General features: G+C 39.2%; 2 protein-coding genes across 2 annotated transcripts in view; one reads left to right on the forward strand and one right to left on the reverse strand.

Moving 5' to 3' along the window:
* The window catches only part of LOC119408460 (protein diaphanous homolog 1), a 133,947-nt gene that overhangs the window by 52,127 nt on the left and 61,843 nt on the right, over positions 1 to 19,977 (forward strand). The gene's annotated exons all lie outside the window — the stretch shown is intronic.
* LOC119408459 lies at positions 17,678 to 19,434 on the reverse strand. The gene is made up of 2 exons (XM_037675285.1): positions 18,705 to 19,434; positions 17,678 to 18,229 (listed from the first exon to the last, which is right to left on the reverse strand). The coding sequence occupies exons 1-2, from the start codon at positions 19,218 to 19,220 to the stop codon at positions 17,756 to 17,758; spliced, it is 990 nt and encodes a 329-aa protein (XP_037531213.1). The 5' UTR covers positions 19,221 to 19,434; the 3' UTR covers positions 17,678 to 17,755.

Consider the following 19,977-nt stretch of genomic DNA (forward strand, 5'->3'; position numbering starts at 1 on the left):
TGTATATAAAGACACCGTGGCCTTTTCATAGCCCCACACCTGTCTGTGTGTGGATTAAGGTGGGGTGGGGTGGGCTTGAGTGGGTAGAAGGTGAATGTGTGTGTGTTGATTTATTTTGTGCACCTTTATATTGTCAGATTTTGTTGTTGTTGTGAATGAATATATAGAATTTTATACAACTGTTGTGTATGCATCAGGCTTTTTTTGCACACTGGAGTTTTTATTAAATATTTAAACTCCAGTGTGTTTCTGTAGAAAGTGCTTGTTTGTAACAACACATTCATAGAGGCTCAATTCAACCAGGTCTGCTCATGTAACTATACCCCTTGCCCTTCATTTTCCATCACACTTTCCAAGGCCTTATACATTCTTCCTGAGCTCTCTAGCCTTTTCCTACTCCTCACCTCCTGGACATTCCTCCAGTCCTTTCCAGAAACTATCCAGTATCACCATTGATCCACCTTGATCCTTTTCCCTCATCTTCATATGTTACCCAGCAGCTGAATGTTTTAAGTACTGGTACATGTTAGTGGGAGAAACTCATTCTCTGGCTTGAAAGAAAATGAAGTCGTCAGTGATGAGTCTGTATGGTAAAACATTTTTCATTGGGTTTTGACTGACAAGAATATACCATGACTTGAACTTTCTTTAATGAAAAACCTTGTGTGTTCCTATTTATTTAACTTGAAAAATATTTTGTTTTCATCAAACTACTTAAGGTCGTCTACAAGTAGCTTGTTCAGTTGGGTCCAATATTCATAGTAAAGTTTTGCTGTAAATTACAGGAATGTAAATTTAAAACAAAATGATGTACATTGGAAATCAGATGTTTGTCTTTTTGAAGTAGTTCTGAGTTTAAAGATGTGACACAAATGCACACAATATGTACCCTGTATGGAGTTCCCATTGTTGCTGCTGCTTCCTTCAACTTTTCCCTTTTCAGGGTCTGACACAGTGAGTCAACCTCCTCCACCCCACTCTGTCCTCTCAGCTGTATCCATATATGTCCTCTTTGGCCTTCCTCTTTGTCTTTTTCCTGACTGCTGTATTTCTAACATCCTTTAACCACTATACCCATTGTTCTTCCTCTGGACAGGTCCAAACCATCTCAGTCTAGCCTCTAACTTCATCTTCCAGATGTCAAACTGGGCTGTACCTCTGACGATCTTATTCCTAATCTTATCCATTCTTGTCCAGATGTTGACATAAGGACATTTTCCAGGTTGTCCAGTGAACAACCTCTTGACAGAATCTGGTTGTTTGCCGAAATATTTGGTTATCCAAAACCAAAAAAAAATCCTTTACAATAAAGAAGGCAAAATAAATCTCAAGAACAGTTTTATTTAATAATCATATTTCACTATATACAAAGTTTAGTATCTAAAAAATATTCTCAGTTAACCATCTTGTGGACTGCTTGGAATTTCCATGCTACCGAGTGGCAGACTCTTTCAGGAGCTGCTCAAGTGGAATTTTCCCGTTCTCTTCCTTGACATCAGACTTGACAAGAGAGGCACTCGCAGAATATTTAAGGCAGGGATTAAAGCAGAAATAAATATTTTGACTGAAGTTTTTCTACACCTAGATGTTACCCAAGCAATCACCACAATACCACAATAATACATTAAAGAGTTTTTTTCTGTATACAGGTCACTTCTCAAAGGTTTTCCCACAAAGAGGAGTATACTGTTTACATGACCTTAGTAAAAGTACACAGTATAATGCTCTCTAATGAAGTGTTAGTTATAAAAAGACTAACCTGCACCATCAAGACCAACATCATTCTGAAGGAAGCGAGGGGATTTTAACAACTGTTCTGTCCTTTACTTTCATGTCATTTCAGTGTTTTCAATTGAGGGGTTGTCAGATATATAAAACACATAGCACATGATGTCCTTAGCAGAGTATAAATTATTATTTTTATTTATTTGCCAGACTGATGAATTACTCCCCTATAATGATTATTTAATTGAAAGGGATTATATTTACAGAATTTCAACTCATGTACGTCTTTTATTACTATTTATTTTTCATATTTGATCATTTATTAAATTGCATTCATCACAGTACAGTTACCACTCAGTATGATTCTAAATATAATCAAGTTTAGCACATCCAAACAGCCACAACACTTTATTGTTAAAATACTGTGTAGAATTGAATTTTACAGATAAATATGATAAACTACAAATGTCTGGCACCAACTTTCTCACAGGGAAAACTTTGTGAGTTTGGGGGAAATGTAAAGTTAAATGGAGATGAATATCTTTGCTATAATCTGGGGCATATAAATGTTATCTTTGTGTTAATATTGTTATATGAACAAAAACGGCTGATGCAGCCTCCTCACTGTGAGAGAGACAAACAGGCTGAGCATGCTCCTGCGGCTACTCTTATCTCCTTTGAAGACCAGAAGTTTAGTCACTTGTACAAGCTGTATATGTCTGTATGATAATGATGATGCTCTGTACACATTAGCATTTAATACAAAAATAGACTTTAGATGCAAAAGTCCCAGGAAGGTCAGGGCACAATGAGGATGGGGTTGGTTGCGATGGTTTATCATTCTGGTATTCTCCCTGGCTGCAGTGAATTGGTCATTTGCAAACGTACATTTAGTAGACGTTTACTAATTTATTACGTCAACACCTTAGGTTGGGGTAGCACGGGGTCCTCCTTGGAAAATAATACAGGAAACACTGATTGGTGCTCTCACCTGCAGTCTGTCTCTAAGATGGGAACACTGCACACACCTGTTGTGTATCAGACTGCACAACTTGCATTGTTTTGCTCTGATTGTGTAAAACTGTGGCTCTGGTTCTCTTTATTTGTTGAAAGCAGCAGTGGTTTAATCCCCGTATCATTAAAACCATTACAGCCATGCTTTAAAAACCACAACAAAACGCCCCCCCCCCCCCCCCCCCCTTCATTTATTTATTTTTTACATATGACTGAAATCCGTCGCTGCAACAGGGAACTTTAAACAATGTCCATTTTACTTGGTTGTCCACCGGACATCTTGGAGGCGAAATCTGGTTGACCAAGATGAAAATAAGTTGTCTCGGACCACCGGAAACTGCTTATGTTGACCCCAGTTGTCACTCCCAAGGAGAACCTGAACATCTTCAGCTCTGCCACTTCCAATTTCATCTCCTGTCTTTTTGTCAATGCAGTTGTCTCTAAACCATACAACATAGCTGGTCTCCCCACTGTTTTGTAAACTTTTTCTTTGACCTTTGCTCACAAATAACTCCTGAAACTTTTCTTCATCCATTATATCTAGGGATGCACGATCCACAATTTTTTACTTCCGATCTCGATACCTAAATCTGAATATCGGCCGATACCGTTCCGATATCATCATCATTATTGATTTTATATGAGGCTGTAATAATCTCCTCTCTATAGACGAGTACAATTTGTACAAATATATGCATGTCCAAAAAGGCAAGTAAGTTTTATTAATGTTGGATAAGTTTCAAAGTTAAAATTTAATCTTGCTAACACAAAACATGTTTTTTTTTTTTTTTTTTATCCCTAGCTTTAAAGTGGATATTAAAGTGATTAAATCATCTGCTAAGTTCATGGAATAAACCAACACAGACATGTTCTTGTTTTTAGTATTTTACATCACTTTATAATGTAGCTGTTTTTTTATTTTTTATTTTTTAAATATATATATATAATTTGCTTGTATTTTTCAATTCATGTGCTTTTTATGATTGTCTACTGTTGTACTGATAAATATCTCCTGGAGGGTCAACTATATCTTGGCTGCAAGTATCGAGCTGCGAAATCCTTTGTTTTCTACAACTGATGGTTCTACAACTGTTGGTCATTAATTACGATGAAGTTTAGCAACTTCACGGTAAACATTCGAGCTCCGGGGCTTCAGCGGTGTTTTCCTTCTTGTTCAGTCTGGAGAAGGCAGTCTGATTTCGGTCAGCCGCGCTCAGTCTGCCCCTCCTTCGAGACGAACAGACTGAGCGCGGCTGACCGAAATCAGTCTGCCTTATTCGGACTGTACGAGAACATCAGCTGAAGCCCGGGAGCTCGAATGTCCAACGTAAAACTAACTTGACCACGATTTTATGTGGTGCTATGGCTCTGCAAAAATTGCATGTTGCTGTCTTGCTTTGTGGTGTTTCTACTTTAAAATACTTCCACACAGTGGCCATGTTTCAATGAAAAGTTGGTTAGCCGTTAGCCACAGTGCCGCTGCACATTTTAGCTGGCTGTAAACTATGAAATGGATTTCTTGAATGTGAGGCCAGTCTTATTACTCTGGGTATGAGACACGCCTCCGTTCAGGAAATCCATTCCATAGTTTGAAGTCAACTTGCAGAGCAGCTGGCAGGGAATCACGTGGAGAAGTTTTACTTTGAGACACAGAGACATGCACCCCGGATCGGAAATCTCTGCAGTTTGGATCAGAAAAATCTGATACGTAAATTATGCTGGTATCGGAGCCCGATACCGTTTCTGGATCGGATCGGCCCCATCCCTAATTCTATCCTGTGTGGACTTTCTTTGTAACCTCTTTACTACACTCGTCCTGTTCCCGGGCAGGTGAGTACTCATTTGCCACTTTGCCATTGGTAAGTGAGGCTCCACTCAGTTCTCCTCTTCTCGGTTCTTCTCAGGTGTAGGTGATTTGGGACTACAGTGAAGGCTGACCTGTTTCCCCGATCTGTGGGCAGGATTGTAACTGGTCTTTTGTGTTTGAGCCACTCCGCCCATTGTGTTCCTTAATTGCCCTATAATCTGACTTGAATTTTATTGGCCTGTTCAACCTTTATTGATGCAGGCTATCCTCATTGAGCCACAAGGACTCATTTACAAGAGGGACCTGTAATCAAGGCACTTATCACGGCACTACTTAAAAGTCCAGGTGTAGCCATGCTGCACCATCATCTCGGATATCTCATTAAATGTGTTTGTGGTTCTGTCCGTCAATGCGATGAGGAAGTGGGGTTTCAGATGTAGTTTGCAGTTATTGCTGGGCGGGTCATTCAGTAACATAGCTCCGCTGGCCAATCAGTGGCTGCTGTCTACTTACGTCAGAATCTGCACCTCAGAGCAGCCTGCTTGGAACCTCAAACAAGGTGGTCCCATAAACCAAGCTGAGTGGGGTAGATACCGACAGTGGGGAAGCCCGTAATTGGTGCTATATCGTGCAGAACTAAAGAGAGTTGAGACAGTGGCAAAGCGCCAATTGTTGCAATACTGATAATTTCTAATATAGGTTTATATTTGGGGTGCTAGGTATATTTATATCTGTAAATAATTTACTGACTAAATACTTCAAGACTGCATGCTGTTGTGAGTTTATGTATTTCTGGATTTGGGGTTCAATTGATACAAATTATTGGGTAGCTTTTAGCTTTTGGTTTCTGTTTGAAGTTTAATTAGGAATAAGCATGTAATGTTTATACATATAAAATCTAAAATAACTGCAACTATCCAATTTATCCTGCAGTATTGAACAGTCAGACATTTTCTGTGTTTATGTGGCTGTTTGAAATTGTAAACAGCCTTGTTGTTTAGATTTGCTGAGAGTCTATAAAGCGATTAGTGTAGTATAAAAGATTTGAGGCAGCAAGCTTATCCCTCTCTTTTTCTGCTTTAAGCTACTTTTTTAATTCCTCACTTTGAAGTGGTTTGTTTACTACCTTTTAGTGTTTACTTTTTTCTTTTATAATGATGAATAATATTGGTTAATCAGAATTCAAAGCTGCATTTTGAAAAGTATGGCTGGACAGCAACAATGTTAAAATTTTTGAAGTATTTATTTAGCATTAATATATACATCCTGGACTGTCTTATTTGTTGTTTTTAATTTTAACTTTTGCAGACTTTGTGTTTCATAGCAGGTGCCTTTTGAAGTTGGCACCTCAGATAGCCCAATTAGCAAAAGCATGAGGGGGAGAGAGTGAAAGAAACTTAGCGGGAGGGGCAGGTGGGTGAAATAAAAGCAAACGTGAGCAGAGGAAAAGGGTAAGCTAGTGGGAGCGGTGGTGATTAATTCGATTCATGGAGAAAAAAAGAGCCAGGAGCATATATAGTTATTAATCCTTATAATAGGAGGATCATTTTCATACCCCAATTCTCCAGCCATATCCACATTCTCTTTTTTTGTGTTGCTGTTTCAGTGCTTTGTTGTTGTATGTTGTCCTCATTTCTGATTTCTAGTGAACCTTTAACCCTCAGAAAGCCATATTGTGATAGCTACATAACTTCTACACTGGTACCAATGCCTTTCCATGTTTCATTCACTTACTATAAGTCACAAGCACATCTGTTATGGGTGAATTCATGGTTGTCTGTTCAGTGATGTCTGTGCTCTAGTGTACAGTATGTGCTTAGGAGAGTGGGCTGGTGAGCTCTGCCACATTTAGAGACCAATTATAATAAGCCTTTTGATCTCCCTGTGTTCTGATGAAATCAATTTTCCCTCTCTGTAGGTGTGATTGTGTTCTCGTTTGGTCTGTGTGGGCCTGTGTGAATACATTTACTTTTTGGTGATTTTTTTTTTTTTTTTTTTTTTTTTTTTTTTTCCTCTCACTTAGGGCTACTCCATTCACTTCTCACCTTTAATGAGGTACCAGTCAGCATGGAAGTACTGTGTGTGTGTGTGTGCTTGTGTGTGTGTGTGGGTGTGTGTGTGTGTGTGTGTGTACACAAACGCATGCACAGAACCTCACAAGTTTGTAGTCCAATCAGTTGAAGATGAAAGCTGTAATATATTTGAATTTCAAGACCTAGACATGACGGATTATGGTGCAGTGTTGATTAGGTCATTTCGTCTTTTGCAAAGTCCACTTATTTTTTGAAAAAAAATCCATGATAATCAAATAACCAAGGCACTCTCCTGCCTTTCTATCACCCTTGTTTACTGCAGTCTGATTGCTGGACTGTTACTAAAAGGTCAGCATTGTGGCTGAAATAGCAACCTTTTAAATTTACCCTTTAGTCAGTCGATGCATACACTTTACAGAAAATATTAATTTTTAAAAATGCAGTTTTTCATGTTCTTTAACATTATACTTTACCACTACATCTTCACTGCTACAATTTTAGCATATTTGATTAATAACAAGCTATATTGGTGAAAATGATCATAAGTGAAAAGTGAAAAACTATTTTAAAGACTAATCTAAGTATATTATCATTTTGACTTCCCATTATCTCTTTCCTCTGTAGGCCCCACTGTGTCGAAGCTAACAAATTGTGATTCAGTGTACATGTGGGTTCTTTTTTGTGTTGTTTAGTCATTTCTCAGAGTTATAGATGAGGTCAAAGGATGTGTAAACTCGGCTAAAATCTCTTGAGACTGCCTGAAATATATACCAATACCTTTTTGACTAAATGAGGTCACGCTGTATTAAGCATAGACTGAATTTAAACTACAGATAATGCTTTTTATTTTCCTCTTGAAAGGTGGGCATTTTAACATGGGTTATGTGGATGAACTCACATTTACAGCCATCCTCAAGTGGCCATTCATGGAAATATGTTTTTTGATATTTTGCCGTTTTGCTGGCTTTGTTTACCCCAGGTGGATATCAGTTGGTATAAACCCATAAAAATGTTTGGGGACACCTGTGCTGCCAGGGATTTGTACTATAGTACTTGATTTGAAAACATTTTACCTAGTTATTTTGTTCATTTTTTCACTTTTTGTTAAGACTATAATGGATGTTTTGATGGAGATTGCAGTGAGAGAGGAAAATTAATGGGATAAAGTCTCAAACACTTCATAGAGTAGGGAAGTTATAAAATTGGTGCTTTGTTGTCAATATATCAGCTTTTATACGTAGCAATTTTTTTTACAGCTGTTTTCGCTAACTCATGGCTATTTTCCTCCACCTGTTCTCAAATAAGGGTAACATCACTAAATAACTCATGTCTCTGAATAATGCTTTCAGGCAGACATACATTTTCAAAAGCTTCATTCATTCATCTGTTACTTCTCTGGAGTCAGATCAGAGTATCATAAAGCTAAAATAACTCAGTTTAGATGTGCATTTCCCCAGCTGTGTTTCTAGTTCCTCAGAGAATACATTATTCTGTTTCTGCATCAGATGTGTATTGTCATCTTTGTTGTTTTTGAACATTAAAAAGTAAATTTCGCTGACTGTCTTGAAACAGTTATGCTTGTTCAAATTTAATTCAATTCAAAAATACTTTATTAATCCCAGAGGGAAATTATTAAAAAAAAATATTGTAGGTTGAGATGCGAGTTGACATCAAGAAGACAAGATTTTAAGAGGTCAAGAGTACAACACTTTGTAAACCTTTAACTCTGAACTTGTAACACATTCTGGAATTGTACTAGGGATGTGCGATATGGCATACAATTCATATCACTATCTATTGTGATGGGCGTCTAACTATATATATATATATATATATATATATATATATATATATATATATATATATATATATATATATAATGGAAAAAAAAAAGCATAGGTTGTCCCTTTGCCAGCATTTATTTTGAAATTTGATATACCACAAGATAATCTCAATCAAGAACATCCCACTACTAGGTCCAGACAGTTTTTAAATTAAAAACAAATCAAGTATTAGGCTTCTATTCTTGTAGTGCAAAACATTGCAAAATATATCACACGTAGTTTTAGCCATATGTTTTAAATAAAATATGTTGTTAACGCTTAACAGATACCAGTTTTCTCACTTAAGAAATGAACAGCAACAGAGCAGCATTTTACAGATAAAAAAGTGCACACTGAAAACACTTAACCCTCCAACTCTATAACCCTCCAGTGGGCGTTAAGGAGAACTGACACAAAATGGTGACCAGTTTCCTCTGTGGCTTTGACCAGAGAGGATATCGCAATAAAATCATACACAACACAGCATTCTTTTCACAGATCAGAGAGTAGGTTTAACCCTTTTTATTAGCATAAATGCACTCTCTAAAGCTGACCAACACTTATTTAACTTTCGACAGAACACAACATTTTGCGCATTCATCTGATTATGGCAACCGTAGGGCAAGCCGGCCATAGTTAGCTTTTAGCTTCACTACTTAGCACTAGAAGAAAACGGACTTTAACACCATTTACGCAATGTTCAACTCAAAACACGTAACGGTTAAATCTGACGACTCAAATTTTACATCAGACACAGCATTACTGCAATTAGCCTGTAGAATACAGATCTCTATCAGGGGCTAAATGTCTATCGTTTCTACCGTATACCATATATATCGCACATTCCTAGTTCATACTACAAACCGGATTCCAAAAAAGTTGGTACACTAAACAAATTATGAATAAAAACTGAATGCAATGATGTGGAGATGGCAAATGTCAATATTGTATTCGTAATATAACATAGATGACAGATCAGAAGTTTAATCTGAGTAAATGTAACATTTTAAAGGAAACATATGTTGATTCAAAATTTCACAGTGTCAACAAATCCCAAAAAAGTTGGGACAAGTAGCAATAAGTGGCTGGGAAAATGAAATTGTGCACACAAGGAACAGCTGGAAGACCAATTAACACTAATTAGATCAATTGACAACATGATTGGGTATAAAAAGAGCTTCTCAGAGTGTCAGTGTCTCTCAGAAGCCAAGATGGTAAGAGGATCACCAATTCCACCATTGTTGCGCAGAAAGATAGTGCAGCAATACCAGAATGGTGTTACCCAGCGTAAAATAGCAAAGACTTTTAAGTTATCATCATCAACCGTGCATAACATCATCAAAAGATTCAGAGAATCTGGAACAATTGCTGTGCGTAAGGGACAAGGCCGTAAAACTCTACTGGATGCTTATGATCTCTGGGCCCTTAAACGTCACTGCACCTCAAACAGGAATGCCACTGTCAAGGAAATAACAGAATAGGCTCAGGAATACTTCCAGAAAGCATTGTCAGTGAACACAATCCACCGTGCCATCCGCCGTTGCCAGCTGAAACTCTACAGTGCAAAGAGGAAGCCATTTCTAAACAAGCTCCACAAGCTCAGACGTTTGCACTGGGCCAGGGGTCATTTAAAATGGAGTGTGGCAAAATGGAAGACTGTTCTGTGGTCAGATGAGTCACAATTTGAAGTTCTTTATGGAACACTGGGACGCCATGTCATCCGGACCAGAGAGGACAAGGATAGCCCATGTTGTTATCAACGCTCCGTTCAGAAGCCCGCATCACTGATGATATGGGGTTGCATGAGCGCTTGTGGCATGGGCAGCTTGCATGTCTGGAAAGGCACCATTAATGCAGAGAACTATGTTCAGGTTCTATAACAACATATGCTCCCATCTAGACGTCCTCTCTTTCAGGGAAGACCCTGCATTTTTCAACACGATAATGCCAGACCACATTCTGCAGCAATCACAGCATCATGGCTACGTAGGAGAAGGATCCGGGTACTGAAATGGCCAGCCTGCAGTCCAAATCTTTCACCTTTAGAGAACATTTGGCGCATCATAAAGAGGAAGGTGCGACAAAGAAGGCCCAAGACGATTGAAAAGTTAGAGGCCTGTATTAGACATGAATGGGAGAGCATTCCTATTTCTAAACTTGAGAAACTGGTCTCCTCTGTCCCCAGACGTCTGTTGAGTGTTGTAAGAAGAAAGGGGGATGCCACACAGTGGTAAAAATGGACTTGTCCCAACTTTTTGGGGATTTGTTGATGCCAAGAAATTAGGAAACAACAGATTTTTCCCTTAAAATGATACATTCTCTCAGTTTAAACTTTTGATCTGTGATTTGTGTTCTATTTTGAATAAAATATTAGATGTTGGCACCTCCACATCATTGCATTCAGTTTTTATTCACAATTTGTTTAGTGTTCCATCTTTTTTGGAATTCGGTTTGTATACGAGAAATGAGAAAACTTATTTGTTGATGTTATTGCGTGACAAAAATGACCTAATTTTGTTCTCCTATGAGCCCCTTTTTAACACAAGGTCCAGGCAGAACCTTTTGTTCTGAATATATGCATCAACTATTGTGTAATTCGCCAGAATTTTGCTGTTTGCATGTTTATGTGGAAACACATGTGAACTGCATTAATGCAATTTTGCTTCAAGGCCAAGGCTGTTGGAAAATGCAGCTTTCTTTACAACTGTTCCAGAAAAAAATTATAAAGATAGTCATATGGTGAAAAACTCATGAAAAGTGATTAGACAGTTATTGTGCACAGAGTATAGCACAGAAAAAAACAGGCAGCTCTTAGTGGTTGTGCTGGCCGGTAGGAAGTTTGCCTCAGCCAGGCATTGTGTGGACGCATTTGCTTGTCATTGGGCACTGTATGTCGTAAACTGTAGTAGTCTCCTTGTGACAACTTTGCAGATGCCAAACTGTGTGTACTGTCTCAATCTGTATACCAAAATGTCTGGTAGAAGTATGGGAAGCAAAATCTTGTACAGGGATAGAATAATGGTGACCTTGGTAGGAAGAAACTTGTTTTGGCACTGTGGGATTTGTGGGGGAAGCTTCCTAAGTGTTCTGTGCTGCAATTTCTCATATAGTGTAAAATGTTCATTCATAAAAGAGTGTTACACCTACATGAGCAAGAGCAAAATTTCTTCACTTCTCTAGGACTATGAAGCTACCTTTAGTCCACTAGAACTGAATAAACATTCAGAGCAGAAGTGTTCTCAAGAACTGAGATAGCTAGTCTGATTTATGTCTAAAAAGCTGGTGATCTTGCTTCCTTGTACTTTAAAATGTACCACCACTGTCTTAGAACTGAAGTTCAGAAGCAAATTAAATGCTACGGATGGTCCCAGTATATGTTTTAAATTTTGCCACCTTCAAGTAAACAAACACCTTCTGGAAAAAATAAATAAATAAGAATAAACACCTCAAAAATTTTTTTTTTTTCATGTTGACTTCTTGATTCATATAGTTCTGTCTTTGCTACTGTATTTTTAAATGTTAATTGGTCTATAATGGTAATATAATATTAATAGCTGTAATTAGTTGGGGGGAGTGGTGGCACAGAAAAGGGGCGAGCCTGTGATTGGTAAGTTTCAGATTAGAGTCACCTGACCGATCATCAGCAATTTGGGTGGAAAAAGGTGAAGCACCCACATCTGCCTCCACCCTCATTTTCCCCACCTCATCTGCTCCCCTGGGTGGGAGGTAAAGCCCATCATTTTTTCTTTTCTTTTTTTTGTCTATTGTCACAAAAAAATACCACATGGCAGTTCCCATAAACCAGGTCCTTCTGACTTCAGTTCCCACTATGAAAAAGTGGAGAGCTTTGATCTAATAATATCTGTCAATTTTATCTTGTGCTGTACTTATCTGTGCTGAGTGTTATGCCCTGTCATGTCCATGTAAGTGGTTTTATAGCAACAACTTGGTTTATACAACAAAGTCCATGCTCGATAATCCAGGTATAAAATCCAACATTTTTCAGTCAGGTCATCTGGACAGTTTCTTTTTTTTGTGCTGAAACGTTTCGCCTTCGATCCGGAAGGCTTCATCAGTCAAGGAAACGCACAACAAAACTGATTCTTCCTCCAACAGCTTACTCCAAAGTGGAACAAACCAGTTCTGCTTGTGACTTGTGTGGTCTCTAACTTGGTTTATCCAATTCTTGAATTGCATCATATACAGCACTTCCAACCAAGAAGGAACTGACCACCATCTTGGCAGGGAGCCATGGCATCAAACTTTGTGGTAGAGACTTCGAATATACTGTATCTGCTTCACGTTCAGTTTCTAAGCGTTCAGTGCACATTCAAAATGACAATGATTTCAAAAGCTCAAGGTGTCTAATATCCCCCACCCCCTTATGTAACCTGTAAGTCTATCCATGAAAATTGCATACATATTATCAATATCTGTCCTATATAAAGATTAAATGGGGTCATTCAAACTAGGTTTTATCTATTTTTTTCTGTTTTATTTTAATTCAAAAATACTTTATTAATCCCAAAGGGAAATTATTTGTTGCTGTAGCTCGTTATCCTCATTTCATTAAGAGATGTTATAGATACTGATGGCTGTAGGCAGGAAGGATCTCTTGTAAAGGTCCATCCCACAGTGGATCCTAAGAAATTGGCTGCAGATGCCGTCTGATCCGTCCACCCAGACTCTGCTGGCCTCTCGGTTCTCCCGGGTTGTAGGACCGCCCGAATGCCGGGCAGAACTCCTCCCAGAGCGATGGCCACTCCTCCCAGCAGTCTGCCGAGCTCCTCGTCGCTGTGGACAGCCAATTGTAGGTGCCAAGGAACGATCCTGTCCTTCCACTGTCATGAGCCGTGTTTCCTGCTAGTTCCAAGATCTGAGTGGTCAGTCACTCGAGCACAGCTGGCAGGTAGATGGGAATGCATCCACAGAACATCCTTTTCAACTCATTTGAGATTTGGGGTTGTAGTTGAGATATTATTTGAGCTTTTGAGATGTTAATCAGCTGCTGTTGGTTGTAGAAAACTGCCTTGTTGCCATGGTTACGCATCATAACAAATGTCCAAAACTAAAAAAGATTCAGTAAAAATCCTTCCAGCTGCACAGCATCTGATACAAGAGGAAACCACCATCCAAAAAATTTGATTTACATCCAGAAAAACAGGAATTAAAGTTTCCAAAAGCAAAATCTCAGAATGAAAGTAACAGAGCTGCTCCAACATGCAGCCACCGTGAGCAGCGCAATTCTAGAATAGTTTTAATAGTTATAATTTGTTGTTGTATGTTTGTGTGTGTATTTGTTTATGTCTACTATGGCTTAAGTTTGAATCCAAACTATACCTCCTAAATCCACAACAGTAACTATGGCTTTACAGGACCTCTAAGCCTCAACATTTATCCTCAGTTCGGCAATAGCAAGTGTGCCCTCCTTTACCATCTCTGTATCTTTACAGAACAGCCGCAATGCACTGTTTATTCATCGGGACTTATCAGGTTTAAGCACATCTGAGCGTCCTCACGTTGATTTCCAATGCCAGCTGCTGCAGTTCTCTTAAATGCTCAGACATAAGCATACACGTATGTATGTAGGCATGCTTATACACACAAACACACACTTTTGTCCCACTCCTCCTCATTTCGTTTCTCTCTTCAAACCTCCTGTTATATCTCTCTCTCCACAATTTTACATGCAAATAAGCTAAGTGTGTTCATGCCACAGCATTACAACTGTATGTGTCTAATCTCCTTGCAGCCTATTCTTTCCTAAAGATTATACTGTTTTTTTAGACTGTATAGGCCCTCTTCACAGCCAACCAGCCGGTCAGTTAGCCAGGCAGCCAGCGTGCCAGACTCAATCCCTCATCCCACTGCCATTACCATTTAAATGTTCCTATTGATTTGACAGCAGAACATCCAATGAGGGAACCTGTGTGTTTGCCTCCATGTTCATGTAGTATGTTTGTAATTTCTGTGAATGCGTGTTTAACTGAGGGTTGACTGATAAGCTCAGAAGCTTGTTACAGATGCTATGTATCCTCAATGGTTGGGATTTTCTCTTTCCACCCACATAAGAGAGGGAAAAAATGAATGGATTTGAAGGATATGAGGATGAAGGCATATATATATGCGCACCTACAATCCATCCACCCACTCTACTTTCATGTTTTGTTCCTTTTGGTCACAGCAGCATATTACTTTTCCCTACTTTTTTCTGTTCCTCATATATACGTCTACCTTTGTCTTTGTGCACACGTGTATCTGCATGTCTGAACTGTCAAACACAAGATAGAAGTGTCTCACTTTTAGTACTGATGAGCTGAGGAGCAACGGAAGTCATTAAGATGCTGTGTCTATGATTAGAAAGCACAGTTATCACGAGAAAAGAAAAAGGAGACTAGAACGCGTCAAAGTGTAGATTGCTGTTACAGTCTCTGGCAAACGGCTTGAACTCGCACTCTGTTTACTTTATTTGCTATTTAAGCTACCTACCCCTGAGGGCAGAGACATACTAACACACTCACAACGTACGCAGGAGACTTGCCCCACTTTGATGTCACTGATAGCTCAAGTAAAAAAAAAAAAAAAAAGGCAAGAAATGGTAAAGAGCAACAACATCAAAGATGGAGCTGACAAGATATGAGCATTAACCCACATTTCTCCTGCTTCTCTTTCTTCTCCTGATTTCTTCATCGCTCTTATCGCTGCATGGTAACATGCTTTTTTATAAAATGAGACTCTGAAAGAGCTGTGCAATTGGAAAAATTATAGTTCGGAATGAGAATAAACTAAGTTGCAAATTGAGAAAAGAAAGATAGATGACAGCAGTGGAGTCATGTGAAAATGTCATTAAAAAGTCTAATTCCCCCAGCTCACTCGAATTGTTTAACAGTAGCCTTAAGGCTGCCTCTGACTTGGGCCCTGTACACACGTAGCCGGATATCAGGAAAACCGAATAGTTTATCATGCGGTGTGGCCTTTCATCCACACGTGAACTCCGGTTGATGTAACTATAAACGAATAATAACAAAAACTCCGACCAAAGTGGAGATTTGAGAAATCTCCTCTTTCGGGTTTGCGTGTGGACTTTCGGAACCGGAGATATGCGCATTATGTCTGCGACAGATGGTGCAGCGCGGCGCTGACGTCACATGTGCGACAATTGTTTTTGTTTGCCCATTCATTCGGAGGGAAAATGACTGCGTTTAGGGAAGTACTAATTGTAACGCTGGTTCAGGCAATTTTTGCTTGCTTGTTTTTACAAGCACAACTGCTCCAACAGATGGAATTACAAAGGAGAAAAAGCGTTTGGCGTTCAGCTCTTTTACAGCAACTATCCCTACCGATACGGAGGCACAATACCGCCATTCAGCGTCGCCGTCGCCGGTTTTGGATCAGACCTGGACGCACTGCTGGCTGGTGGGAAAACTTTGAGAAGGAAATTGTTCTCCCACAGGAATGGCGTGAGAACTTCAGAATGTCACGGTCGTCATTACTGTCGCTCTCGGAGTTACTCCTTCCTTACATTCAAGGGAAGAGTACTGTAATGCGATCTCCAGTCTGTGTGGTCAAAAAAGTTGCATGCACGCTATATTATTTGGCTGACGAGGGAAGACTGCGTAAAACGGCCAATGCATTTGGCTTATCAAGACAAGTAGTCTCAAACATAATTAGAGAGGTGTGTAAGGCTATAACTGTGTACTTGGGACCATCTTACATAAAAATGCCAACAACAGAGACTGCTGTGCGTGCACTTGTTGAGGGATTTGAGCAGGCTTATGGTCTCCCTCAGTGCCTTGGAGCTGTGGATGGGACTCATGTGGAGATAAAGCAGCCATCAGCTAATTCTACAGAGTACCTAAATAGGAAGGGGAGGTTTTCTCTTAACATACAAGCCACCTGTGATTACAAGTACAGCTTTATTGATGTAGTTGTGAAATGGCCAGGGAGTGTGCATGATGCCAGAGTTTTTGCTAACTCCACAATAAACACAAATCTGAAAAACATGAAGATTCCCCCCTGTCCAAGACAAATTGTGGAGAACGAAGACGCTATACCCATTTACATACTGGGTGACCCTGCATACCCACTTCTACCTTACCTGATGAAAGAATATGCTAACGGAGGAAGCAATGTTCAGGAGCAGTACTTTGGACTTTCGTTGTGCCGAGCTAGAATGGTGATTGAATGTGCATTTGGAAGACTAAAAGCCCGATTTGGAGCCCTGAGGAGAGCCATGGACATCAATATGAACGATCTTCCATTTGTTATATATGCATGTTTTGTGTTGCACAATTTTTGTGAGGCATCAAAAGACACTGTGGATGAAAACAGAATAACTGAAGCTATTCAACATGACAGGAACAATCAACCGGACACACAGCCAGTGGTCAGAGGAGACAGCTTGGCAGCAGAAGGAAAGCGGGTCAGGAGAGTCCTCACTCAGTGTCTGGATCCATAAACACAAAAACCTGTGAACTATTTAGCAGACTGCGTTGTTTTTTCATAAAAAAACGTTATAGTTAGCACCATGTATGTTAGAGAATTTTTAAATTGTTTTGTGCAATGTTATTGCATTTCATTCTATTAATGCATGAAAAGCTACCACCCAGGATTTAGATACATTATATAATAGTTTGTAGCTCATTAGACAGACTTTTAAGTGAAATGATTTTACTTTTCTCTCTTAAAATTGGACCTGTAGTGTATTAAATAGTGCTGCCAATACTTTCTGATGAACATGACTGTATTTGTAACTGATAAATGTCATATTCACAAAAATTCACATAAAGAAACTTGCTTTTAAAATGTTTGTCAATTTATTCAAACGAACACACTTAACATGTTCTTATTTTGTGTTTCATTTATGAACAGATCAGATTATAACAGATCTACAACAGATAAAGCTTTTTAAACATGGGAGAAAAGCAGCACAGTTACTGTACACTTTTAAATCAGTGATGCCCAAGTCCATAACTTGGGAGCTACCACAGGTACATTTCAGCTGCATTTTCTTCAACAAACCAGTATGAAATAGCTGATTTCAATCATCAGTATGTATTTGATAGTGGTGTTTTGGAGAAATACATCTAAGTAGCAGTAGCTCCCAAGGACTGGACTAGATCACCACTCTTATAAAGATTCACGTAACAAAAATGTAAATAGTTAAAGTATTGTGCAATTGCTACATTTTAAGCTTTTCACAGTATGTATAAAAAGATAGCAAACAGAAAAAAAACACTGTCAGAGTAAATAACACTGTGATTAACAACCTGACATGTGTGCAACCTTGTGCAAAAGTGGAACTTGTATATACTTAACTGTACCAGACTTGTTTCGATGTATAAAACAGTACTCTACTGGTCATTAAAAAGGGCCTGACTGAATGAAAATTGGTCAGTGGCTTCAGCAGGTGTGTGGAACACAGCTTCAGTGTTCATAGTGTTTCCTGGTCTTGTGTTTTGACGTGTTCTGTCAGAAGTGGAGTTGTTTGGGTATGGGTAATTTGCTGAGTTTTGGTGGACAGAATGGTGGGCCATTGTGTGCGAATACATCGGACCTCTTGGCTCATATGGCATGTAGTGTGGTGGTTGTGCAGGTGCATGAATGACCTGTTTCAGAAGAGAAAACCCATCAACAATCGATGTGGTAAGTCTTTCCAGTGTATTGGACATTTTTGAATAGTTTTCGGATGCTTTTTGTTCTGATGTCTCAATGATTTCCACCAGTCTCTTTTTCACACGCTGGTCTTCCTCAAGAGCATTCAGCCACTGGGTCTCAGCAGGCAGCTTTCTCCTCAGACGGTCGTGTCTGTGTCCTTTTAGTTTTGCCTTCAAAAGAGAAATGAAAATCATCACAATTAAACATAAAAAAGTAAACCTGGATCATGTTGATGTTGTACTTTTCACATCACTTCTACATAACAATATGTAATAACAGCGTATCCAATGTTTGCTATATGTCTTAAAGTGTATTTTGTACCCACCACCCCATCAAACTAATGAATATGTAGGCCTAACATAATATGAGATGAGTAAGAGCATGATGGTGTCATTTCTTTTTTGCAATAATAATAAAAATAAATCAGCAACCCGTACACAGTAAAATATAAAAAACATCACATTCCAGCCTCCACTACACACCTCAACTCTTGCATAATTTTTAACACACATATTGCCTTAACTGTATTTTTAATAGCAACACAATTCAACAAACCTGTTCCGTGAATTATAGTACATCCAACAGATGAACATTTACAGCAAAAGTACTTTTATTTATGAGGAATGGACAGAAAAATATACGTACATCAAGCAGGTCTCTCCTCTCCTTTGAAGTAGGACCCACACTGCTTTCATTATCAGACCCTGTGTCTGCTACATCCATGGTAGTGGAGGAAGAAGATGTGGATGGTGAGGGTAGGGTCCGAGAATGATCCAGGTCAGCTGTTTCAATACCGGAGGATATGGTAGTACTAGCTGGAGAGCCACCCCAGATTTGTTCGCACAGTTCGAAGTACAGAAGAACCACTCGACCGTGTCCACTCCTGCGTCCTGTATCAACAGCATGGCGATATTTACCTCGGACTGCTTTCATTTTTGTTGTTAAATTCCCGCGCGTGATGTCGGCATGTGAATGGGGAAACTCGTCGGAGGACTCCGTTGGGTAATGCTCTAAAAAAAGCGCTAAAATATCAACATACTTGTTCTGACAGGATTCCCAGTCGACATTTTCCTGAGTTTTATTAACTTTGTACTCCAACACGGTATTTAATAGTAGTTCAACCTCGCGGTCTGTCCACACAAACGAACCTCCAGGCGCCATGATTCAATACTAACAGGAAGTTGTGGTTGCTTTGAAGGGTTGTGATTTGCTGATATACGTTTCACCTTTGCACTACACTGCCTCCTATGGGTTGGGCATATTCTTTACAACGCTCTGTGGTGAACATCACCGGGTTCATGTAGACGATCATTTTCTCTATCCGAACATGTATGTACGGCGATATTTTTTTGCGCGGATATTCGTTTTTTCAAACACCAGGCTACGTGTGTACAGGGCCTTGATGTTAGCTGCATAGTGAGTTATTGGGGTGCTGCTGGGCTATTAGACAATTGTGCTAATGATTCAGACGGTGTCCATGGGGTTCTCATACAGCTAGACTTATTAAAACTATCAATTTTCGCCCACATTCTGCACACTTTTAAAGTACAAATGTTCTTGTTTATTTCCACATGGTTGTAAATGTAGTTTGTGGCTCTGTCTATGTGAGCTCTGGGTGTCCTATAAGCTTTTATTGCTACATCTGCTGGTGTGACATGTCTCTAGCTGTGTTGGCTGTGTGTGAAATGGATAACCCAGTAACATTTACTCCAGACACCAATGGTATTTACAAGACTCTGAGCTATGCCATGTTACAATTTCTGAACGTAATTTCCTACCGGTAACCATGTATGAACAAAAATGTATTTCTGTAAAATATTTTTGGCACATATGCATGATCTGTGTGTATACATGGTGTGTGTGTGTGTGTGTGTGTGTGTGTGTGTGTGTGTGTGTGTGTGTGTGTGTGTGTGTGTGT

The sequence above is a fragment of the Nematolebias whitei genome, chromosome 4, assembly GCF_014905685.2.
Source record: "Nematolebias whitei isolate Nwh7 chromosome 4, NemWhi1, whole genome shotgun sequence".
Classification (NCBI taxonomy): domain Eukaryota; kingdom Metazoa; phylum Chordata; class Actinopteri; order Cyprinodontiformes; family Rivulidae; genus Nematolebias; species Nematolebias whitei.